This window comes from Anoplopoma fimbria, chromosome 2 (assembly GCF_027596085.1).
Source record: "Anoplopoma fimbria isolate UVic2021 breed Golden Eagle Sablefish chromosome 2, Afim_UVic_2022, whole genome shotgun sequence".
NCBI lineage: Eukaryota > Metazoa > Chordata > Actinopteri > Perciformes > Anoplopomatidae > Anoplopoma > Anoplopoma fimbria.
This window is the reverse complement of record NC_072450.1, coordinates 19,351,174-19,361,548: the sequence shown is the minus strand read 5'-3', so window position 1 is coordinate 19,361,548 and position 10,375 is coordinate 19,351,174. Positions and strand designations below refer to the sequence as shown.

General features: G+C 37.9%; 1 protein-coding gene across 2 annotated transcripts in view; it reads right to left on the bottom strand.

The window, feature by feature from the left end:
- Nucleotides 1–4,605: 4,605 nt before the first annotated feature.
- The window catches only part of dennd2b (DENN domain containing 2B), a 42,693-nt gene continuing 36,923 nt past the window's right edge, over nt 4,606–10,375 (bottom strand). For both annotated transcript variants that reach the window (XM_054611843.1, XM_054611842.1), the window contains exons 15-20: nt 8,945–9,122; nt 7,480–7,521; nt 6,713–6,824; nt 6,137–6,376; nt 5,790–5,876; nt 4,606–5,161 (exon numbers count right to left, since the gene is read on the bottom strand). In XM_054611843.1, coding sequence (XP_054467818.1) covers nt 5,127–5,161; nt 5,790–5,876; nt 6,137–6,376; nt 6,713–6,824; nt 7,480–7,521; nt 8,945–9,122 — 694 coding nt within the window. In that variant the 3' untranslated portion in view covers nt 4,606–5,126. The remainder of the gene's footprint in view (nt 5,162–5,789; nt 5,877–6,136; nt 6,377–6,712; nt 6,825–7,479; nt 7,522–8,944; nt 9,123–10,375) is intronic.

The window sequence follows — 10,375 nt, the reverse complement described above, 5'->3', positions numbered from 1 at the left end:
AAAAGGAGCCAACTGTAGACAAAGATGAAGGGATTTAGACACAGAATTAATAATACTCTGTATCTGCAAAAAAAAACATGACAATATGAAAGTTTAAAAAGGGTCGAATCGAAAACTTAAAACAAACACTGGCCATCAAGTATAACCCAGCGTCAAACCGCTGAGACATCTCAAGCTGTGAGAAAGTCTGCCTAACAACAGCCCCTGCAGCCTGACCTACAAATCTGACAACTTTCTCATCCTTGGGTGCTTCAGTGGGGAGCTCAGAACAATCCCATTCCCCATTCTACGCTTAAAGACCCAATTTGAAACACAATTAGTCAGTCGTAATGCACCCTGCCTCTCGTTCACTCAGCCTCTGTAGCTTTTTCAAACTGTGCACTGTCTCTCTGTGAACCTTCACTGCATTTATCTTTTAAACTGAAACCTCCCGCCAACTCTCCGTGCCCTGTTAAGTGAAGCCGGCGAAAGATATGCATGCCATCTCAAGGGATGTCTCTATAATAGAAACCTGTGCAGTGATCTCTCCCTTGAAAGCACCCCCTATGTAACACCTATTAACACTGAAGTGATGAGATCACAGAGAAAGCAGGATTATCTTCAACAACTCTTAAATTACCATGTAATTTAACTATTTCCATCCTCAGATAATTTTTGTTACTGTGCTGCAAATAAACCCATCAACTGGAGAGAAAAATCTTCACTTGCCTCATGTTTATAAAATGCAAAATTGAGAAACCCCATTGTAGGAGTTCTTCTTAAGAAAGCTTAGTTTAGCTGTTGCAACTTCACAGAGAAACAAGATTTTCAAGAGATACTTGATCCATTATGTTGATCTTCTGGGGTGCTTGAACTACTTCAGCTGATGGGATCTCACCATGAGCCTCAAGTCAGACAGTTAGAGACGTTGCACAGCAGTCACATCATTACTCTTATGCATAGAGTTATCTCTTGTTTTAAAGCTCCTTTAAAAACAACCCTCGTCTGTAATGCATGTTAAGCCGCCGAGGGACAGAGGAAGAACAAAACAGCTGACATGTTATTGCTTTGTTAAGTTGTTGTGGCTAACTCTGTAGCAAAAATTGCCTTTTCCCAAAGCAGAGATATATTACTGTTATATGATGCTCGAACAAAAAGGTCATGAAAAAACATAAAGCTGTACCGTTTGTCCTTCTCTGTCAGTGATCACTTTTAAATTAGTCTACATGTAGTCACCTTAATTCAATATTAATATAAACTTCCATTGATTATATCGATTAATGCAGCTTTAAGTTAACCACTGCACTTAATTTAAAGTAAAAACATGTTCAATTGCAGGATCTAATGTTTAGCTAAAGTTTTGCATAAGAAAAAGTGAAAAGTGCAATATAACTTCAGTTTATTTAAAATCTTATGTGTAATATTTAGTAGAACAATTTAGTGCAGCCCGGGGCTGCAGCGACTGTATAGCGCTGAGGACATGAAATATTTGTTTTTAATGACATCAAGAGGAATAACAACGTCAAGAGGAATAACATCTAAATTATGGTGGGATTTAAAGGCTGGTTCTCATGGTTTATATTTGACAGTTTAAGCAAAAATACGACTTTAAAATTAAATCTTATTTACAATTTGAAATAGATTTCAGAGAAAGACAGAAATTACAGAATATATAAAGGTAAATTCCTAAATGAAATAAGGGGGGGAACCAACAATTAGAGGTTTTTTTAGAGACTAGTCAAGCATTTCATCAGGGGGTGAGGTTGCACTGAAGAATTTGACAAACATTTCTCAAATCGTTGCTATGGCCCTGATGAAGCCACCATTTATGGGAATGTCATAGTCGAGTGAAGTCAATTTAATCTATATTTAATAAAATCACAAACTTTAACTCCAAATACCCCCAAGTTAGAAAAGTAAAGACTCCCCCATAACTTTAAGACAAATTGAATCAGATATGCCCCCATACATTATTTCCTTATTTCCTTGTAATGGAATTTAAATGGAGCTTTAACTTGACTTTAAACATAAAAAAAAAAAACCAGCCTACAGATTTTCATCTGATTTGCAACTATCCAGTTTGTCAAATGGTGTAACTCTGTCTGAAATATCTCTGTAAAACATTATCTCTGTTTGAATGTTACATTGAAGTCATGGTGAAACTACAATGAAGTATGAGCAGAACACTGTAGTTTTGTTATGTATTACTTACTGTTTATAACGCTGTGGGGATTTGGGATTTTCCTTATGGCATGTTACACGTCTGGCTGCCTGTTCCATCTGTTCGTGAACGCGTCACTGTGACAGCACTTTATTACCACGGCTCCTCTTAATAACAAGCAGCCTGTCAGTCAAACTGCAAAGCGGCTGCCCCCGCATCCTCAGCCTGCTCTGCATCAGCAACATCACATCCAGCGCATCACTGAGCGGGATATTATTTTTTAGAAAGTGCGCATTAGATTACGCCCCTATTATGGCATCATGGTGCAATCCACAACAAAACAAGAGGACAGCCCCGCAAACATAAAGTCAGCGCACGGATAGTTTGGTGCTCAGAGCATCCACGAACTGTGTCTGTGAACAAATGAATTCCGCTCGCGAAGTGCGTATGTAGCTCGTGCAAAGCATCATGTCAGGTAAACATCAGAGTGAGCGCGTGTGAGGATGTGTGACCGAGACTGTCTGCCGAGCAACTCAACTTCAGTCGGCCTGTCACTCATGTCTGTTGTGCTGCTGTGCGTCTGTCCTAAGTGCGAGTGTGTTTTTTTTTTCTTTTTTCTTTTACCTTGACCCGTGCATCTCCGAGTGAGAGTCCCCCCCGTCGGATGTCGCTCTTCAGACCGGCCAAAAAATTTAGAGACATCCAAGTCTCGCAGTTAATCGTGAGACTTTATATTCGTTCTCATGCAATACTTCTGACGTTTCTCAAAGCTGTAGTGTAACACTTGATGTGATGAGGACAGTTTGTACGAATGGCATCATGGACATATCACTGCTGCAACGTGAGGGAAGAAGTTTTCTCATTATATCCTATGCATATATTTTATATGTGAAATAACAGTACCCCAATGTAAAAATCATCCATTATAAGCATAAGACAATTTTGACATAAACTACTTCCATTTTACTCCACTACATTTATTTGTCAGTAGTGACAAGTATCTGTTGTGATAACATATTCTGCATAGTGAGTACCTTAACTTTTGATACCTTAACATTTTGCTTATAGTACCTCTGTACTTTTGCACAAGTATCCTTTTGATTCAGGACTTTTACTTGTAATAGGACGTTTATATCACATGTTAGTACTTCTTCGACCACTAATAAAAAAAATGTGCATTAGAAATTGTATCTGAATAATCATGTACGATTATTATTTGAACTTAAATCATCCAAAGTAAAATAATTAATTCATCAACATCAAATCAGCATATAGACATGAAAGATTAGCTGAATATACTGTTTGGTAGTTTAAAGTATTCAAGTACCTAAACATTGTTCTTGGGAACAATACCTGAGTAAATGTACTTAGTTACCTTTTATCACTGCGCCTACAATTAGACTTATACATAAACTAAAGCTAGCACTTAACAAAGTCTACACTTATGAATGTCATAACTAATATTATCTGTCATATTTCAATATTGGTGTCTGGTGGAAAACGTAAACAATTTTCCGTAGTTAAAAAACAAATATCACCATGTAAAATTATTCTCATAAATGACAGCATTCAAACATTTTTCTAGGTATATCAAAGTATTAGTCGTAAAATATACTCAAGTAACAGTACTCACTCTGAGGAAAAGTCCTCTTCAAGATTTTAAATCATTGATGCAATTACCTAAAATAAGTGTTTTGATGTGTGTGGTCCAGCCTTTCCAGTAAATACACTGTACTGATCTGACACAATGCTTCTATGTTTTATATGTAAATTCTTGATATGTAAAGCAACAGTCAATCAGATTAATTTAGTGGAGTAAAAGTACAAAATCTCCATTTGAAATGTAGAGGAGGTGAAATTAATGTTTCACAAAATTAAAATAAAGTAGTACTACCTTGAAATGTGCATTACTAATGTAAGCTAAAAATTGGATAAACAATTTGTGTCCAGCTTATTACTGAACAGAGAACACAGTTATGTCACGTCAAATGTCACCCTTAATTGCTATAAAGGACACAAGAAGAGAAAAAGTAATATGGCGGCTGGAATCAACAGCGAGCCTCTCAGTTAGGAGAGCTAATAACAGCACGTCAGTGACAGCCACCAGAGTGATGTGCAGAGACGTAATAAGGTTACCGGCAGCATGTGGTAGCTGGTGCTAGACTATCTGTGCCTTTTGGGATCATATCAGCTTGTCCTAATGCATAGCTTTGGGGGAAGCTGTCATTGAGATGTCGGATGTAAAAAGCGACGATTTCTATATCATCTGGCAAACTGTGAATTACATATTTCAGTTTTTAAACATGATGTCTACATGATTTGTGTCTTGTTTTGTGAGTAATAAAGAGTGTTGAACATCTGTAATGTTGTTATTGATAAGTGTTTTTTTAAGATGATGTGTGTAAGAAAAATACAAACAAATGTATGTTGAGTCAAAAGTTTGACCTTTAAGCAATAGTCAACACACAAATATTTAACATTTATATTATTAGTAAACTCAATACTGTGCACTTTGAAGCATTTTAACATTTTTTTTTAATAAAAGATTGCAAAAGACTCTATGAAGAGTTACAATCGTTTTCTTCATTGTCTTAATGCATGTACAGTTTTTCGAATAGGTTCTACACTCCTTAAACAGAGGACAACACTGTTGTGAAATAATGCAAAATGAAAACATATGAACTGTACATCTATGCCCATGTCAGGTCACATACACTCACACATCCTGATAACACTCTTCACAAGCACACTTGGACATCAGTGGTTACTCTACGGCTCACTCGCTGTGTACCGTCATACTATCGCTATCTCATAAGGTACTATAAACATACACTGAAGAGTATCACAGCCAGCTTACAGTGAAATAATATGTACATGTTTATTTAAAAAAAAAACTTTATAAAAAGGTGAGAATCATCATAATGCAGAGACTTGAGACATCAGGTCTTCAGTTTGTTGTGTGACTGAAAACGAGGATGATTTCCCCTCAGTTCTTTTTGTGGAGAAACTTCATTTTACTTCCTGAAAACAGTTAAAACAATTCTATTAAAATATGTTAAATACATCAACATCTGAGAGTTCAAATTTTATTCAGGTTATTAAACTGTATTTCGGGATTACACCAGGCTGGTTACGTGAGGATTTGGTCTGATTTAACCACGAGGCATCCGTCTACAATCTAAGAAGATTGTAGACTATCTGCTGAAGTGTGTGGATTCCAGTTTTAAAATATTTAAATAAAATATATATTAAACAAATGCAGGGTAAATACACAACATCCTGCTTGTATGAAGTATTACAGGCCTTAAACTGAAATTTCAGGATGGCAAAGGAAAACTTTCCACCTTCAGCAGATGATTGTTAAAACAGCCTTCTGGTGTCAAACTCTGCACAAACATCATTCTGCACAGCAAAGCTCAAACATCCAGGTGAAGTTACACCAAGTAAAACACATTTGTAACCTTATTATGAAGCTTTGACACACTTTCCTTGATAATTACATAATGTTAAACACTGATGAAAGTTTGAAAAGTGTGAAATAGTGTGAGATATTTCAACAAAGCTTAAGAAAAAAACAAGAGCAGCCTGATTAAATCTGCTCAACAAAAGAAACGAGTCTAGCCTTGTGTGTTTCTGCTGCAGGACTCACCAAGGCCTTTCAGAAACTTGTTGACTCCACTTTGCTCTGTGTCTGGCAGCTCCTCCAGATACTGATCCACCCTTTGCTCAAACAAACCTGCCAATGGGACAAAACAATGGATGAAAAAAAGAAAAGGAATGAAACATCTCATATTGCAGGAAGTTACAATTATTTTGTCTGCCAAGGAGCAGAGTGGTGAGAAAGCATGTTGATGATAACTTTCAGCCACTAGAGACCAGTATTACTGCAGAGCCCTCTCCTGCACAGTTAGTATTATAGATAGAACAGGGGTGGAAATGTGAGAGAAATGTGTACAGACATGGAAACAACTGACACTAATGAAACGGACAGTCTACCTTTAGCCCGGGTCTTCCTCAGCTCCCGATCCTGAATGAACCCAGCAAACATCTGAGACTCCATGAAGACACCCAGGAAACGACGGATGCTTTTGGACGCCACGGACTTGCGGAAGGTCTCTCTTTGTAAATTGCGCTCTCCACGCTCATTCTGAGTGATAAACAGGGAGTAATGGCCGATGGTCTCCAGGAAGAAGCGGATAAAGGCCTCTGACACCAGGCTGTTCAAAGAGTTATACTCTGGAGACACAAAGACAAAGGGATTAATCTGACATCTGAAAATGAAAAGTTACAGTTTATTTTTTTCTTCTCACAATTGTACAACTTATGGATGTTTCAATGTTTTTTTGCTACCATATCACCTATAGAACAATGAACCCTCAGAAGGAAACGTAAAAAGTAAGATTTTCTCATCTCTAAGGAAAGCCTTAGTGACTCACTGTGATGAGGAGTCAGTACAGAAGACGTCAGAGTTTTACAGAGACTTGAACTAAATGCGTTCTGCTACAAAAAACTGTTGCTCTAATTAAAAAGGAATCCATCTCGGTAAGAAGCGATGATTTGTCACTCATTCACCTTCGTCTGACTCGCTGTCAGAGTCCTGACTGATGATGTCATTCCTCTGCTCAAGCGCTTGCTCAAGAGCTGCCTGAAGTTTCCGTGGCAACAGCGAGGCCTCGTCGTCCATCTATAAACAACCGAAAAACACACTGCAGTCAGTGATAAACAACAATGTTTGGAGAAAAGGTTTCAAAGGCTCAGACTTACAACAGAGAACCGCGTGTTTTACAGCCCTGTTTAAAGCGACCATGTAACATTTGAAAGAAGAAAAAACACAAAAAGTTGATTCTATGAGAAACAGAAAGCACACTCACTCTACTCAAAACATTCAGGGTTTTTGCAGCTCCAGCCTTACATGGTCTAATATGACCAGTAACTTACAATGGTTGATGTAGACACATATTGCTGCTGTGTAACATACATTACTGAAACAGACAGTTTGCTGACTGTTTGATACTGTTACACATCAGTTTAGCATTTTACAGATTAACATTAAGTGGTTTGTGACAAAAATAAATTGAGAATTAAAAACACATATTTCACCAGGAGATTTTTCTTTGTTTAAAGCTTGTTGGCACAATACAATTGTACTTAAGGTGATGTTGTCTTTTTGTTTTCCTGCATTTTGCCCTTATTACATAGAGGGGATGAAATGTATGAAAGGTCCCTGGCAGGCCTTAAACTGAGGATAATGCAAAAATGACTCAAGAAATGAAGGGAAATTGGCCACTGTTTAGCAAAATGTATAGAGTCTCACTTTAAGTACAGTTTCATAGACTCACCTGTCGAATGAATCGGTCAGTTCCCAGGTCGACCATTAAAGCCTGAGAAAAGGAAAAGAAGAGCATATCATTCTTCAGAAGTATTTCAAATGTTGTTTTTTCTCGGTACAAGAACTGCTTATTCCACCTACAGTGGAAATGTACATTTGCTCTCTGGAAAATATAATCTGTAAAATAAATAACCAAATATCACCTTCAAAAAAGAAATGGTACAAAAAAAAAAATCAGATACAAAAAAAGAGTTGGGTTTTTTAAGTTATGTCATTTGTCAAATTATCAACAGGAAAAGTGACATAATAAGACATTAGCTGATTTTTAACAGGTCAGTCATTTCACACAAATCACCTCTCTGTCAGAGGTATATGTAGAAGTGTTGCAAATTTCCCCGCTGCGGGACTAATAAAGGATTATCTTATCTCTTATCTTATCTAGCCAATGCTGAGATAAATTAAACAAAACTCTAACTTTCTGCAGCAAACCAGGTGCATACCTAATACCTGTATAATAATTAGGGCTTCATCTACTAAAATATTTATTGTGAGCCAAAACTAGAAAGAGAAGGAGGCCAGAGAGCTGGAGCTGGAGCTGCACTGGCACACCGGCTCTGTAACGGCTGCCCAGACCAGAACTACTTAAGCTCACTTGCTTTGGTCAGCGACACTTCATGGGGTTGTGAGTCATGGCTTGACTTTCAATATAGATCTATTCAGGTAAATAAGTAGATTGATGAACATAAATACAGCAGATTCTTTCACAGATCATTTGTGTCATTGGTGCAGCAATACTTTAATTTATCAATTATTCTCATTTGGTCTGTAAAATGTTGATTACATGTTTCCCAAAACCCTTGTTGACTTGTATTGTCTGATCTAACAGTCTAAAACCCAAATGTATTCAGTTTATGGTCCCAGAGGAGTATAAAACTGAATCACATCTTAAAATTTAGGCTAAAATAAAAAAATAAAAATGATTAATGCTGCACAAATCAATATCTTCATATAACTAATGGATCAAATTACTATCTATAATAAAGAGGGGTCAAATGTATTCCATTACCCTCAAGTGGCCAAAAAAACAAAACAATGAATGCACCTTTCTGTTTCTTTGGTCTGAATCATGCTGTCTAAAATCTGACCACATTTTTGAATACTTTCCTCTGGTTGGAAGTTACCTGGCTGGATCCCTGATATAATAAGACTAGAGGCAGAGGAGGTCAAACAGACGCAGCAACAGTCGGCCAATTTATAATAAAGTTGCTCTAAATCAGTTTTGTTGTAATTTATCAGCCCAGACAATAATATCCACTGATATCATTGGCTTCAATCAGAGAACAAAATGATAAAGACAGAATATCAATCAGGGACATCTGAAGAATTTAGGAGACAATTGGCTGAAATGCACAAGTCTGGGAACTAAACTGCAAAGAGGTAGACCGGCAGAGAAAATCCAGATAAGGAGGACTCACCTCTTCCACAGGCAAATCCTTGAGCTTGGGCAGAGAGCTGGACAGCAGCCCCACCAGGAAGGGAGTGGGACAGCAAACGATATCCAACATGGAGCCTGGCAGCACGGGGATGAAGGTGTGTTGCCAGGAGAACGGGTAGAGCAGCGCCACCACTGCATGCATGCAGCTGGACAGGGTGCTGATGATGGCAGACAAAAAAAAAAAAAAAAAACACATCATTAATCACCTTCACACTCACACAATAACAACGCCCTGCAGAGGCCACACCAGTTTAAACTGAGCATGGTCAAAATGGAGCAGATGTTTCACTAGATAATGAAAAAACTTTTTTTTCCAGACTGAAAAGGGGAGTGGTGGTTTATACGCTTTTAACAACATTATCCTAAAAATACCACCTACTGAGGTCATAACTACTGTTGTTGTTAAAAAAAAAATAGTATCACTCAAAATGTTCAAATCACTGAACTATTATAGCACAAATAGTCTCTCTGAAACAGTTACTTTTATACAAGGCGAACCAGCAGTTTATGTACTCTGGCTTTGACACTTTGTTCTTCCTGCAGATCATCTGAAGGACAGAAGAATCCAACAGGCTGTTCTTACACTTTTACAAAGATTTCTCTCAAAGACTTCTCATAACAACAATTTTTCGACAAATTACTGCATTTATGTATTGCACTCCTCCCTCTCAGAGTTTAACACCATCTACTACAAACCACAATGATGAATGGTGAGCCCAATAAAACGCATGACTGTTACATTACTATACTGTCTGCAGGGCTGGCGTGACACTGACATGTTGCTATAGTTAAGCTGGAGGCTTGTTGACGCGATACAAAAAAAAAAGCGCCACTTCGGTTAAACTCCGACAGCTGTGGTATAAAATGGAGATCACAAATAGCAGCTCGTCTTTCTCACGATCCGTCGCTTGTTGACAGTGGCTGACCCTCCTCCCCTCTGTCCTCTACATACTGTCCAGTCCATGTACACAAAGGGAGTGAAAATAAACTGTGGGTCCAATCATACACACAGACAAACACACACATACACACACACCAACAGTGGAGCACTAAATCAGTATGGATCAAGAACAAGACCAGGGATCAAACATGGTATGCACACACACACCCCACTTGAGATATATACACTTCTAATGAGGACTGTTTTTCGTGGTCGCTGTCATCAACAGCAGACAGAACATCCAAGTAAACAGAAGTTACTCCCTTTTATGTGACCTCATTCACACTGAGTTTCAGCGTACAGAGAACATACATAGGACACAGATCAGTACCGTAATCAATGTGCTGAGATAAATGACAAAACTCCCACAAACTTTTCCACTCCAATCATTCAGGCTACATGTTAGCCAAAGGGCCTTTTCATCTTCACTTCCCATGAGTCAAATTGTTAAGATTAAAATGTGTTTTCTTG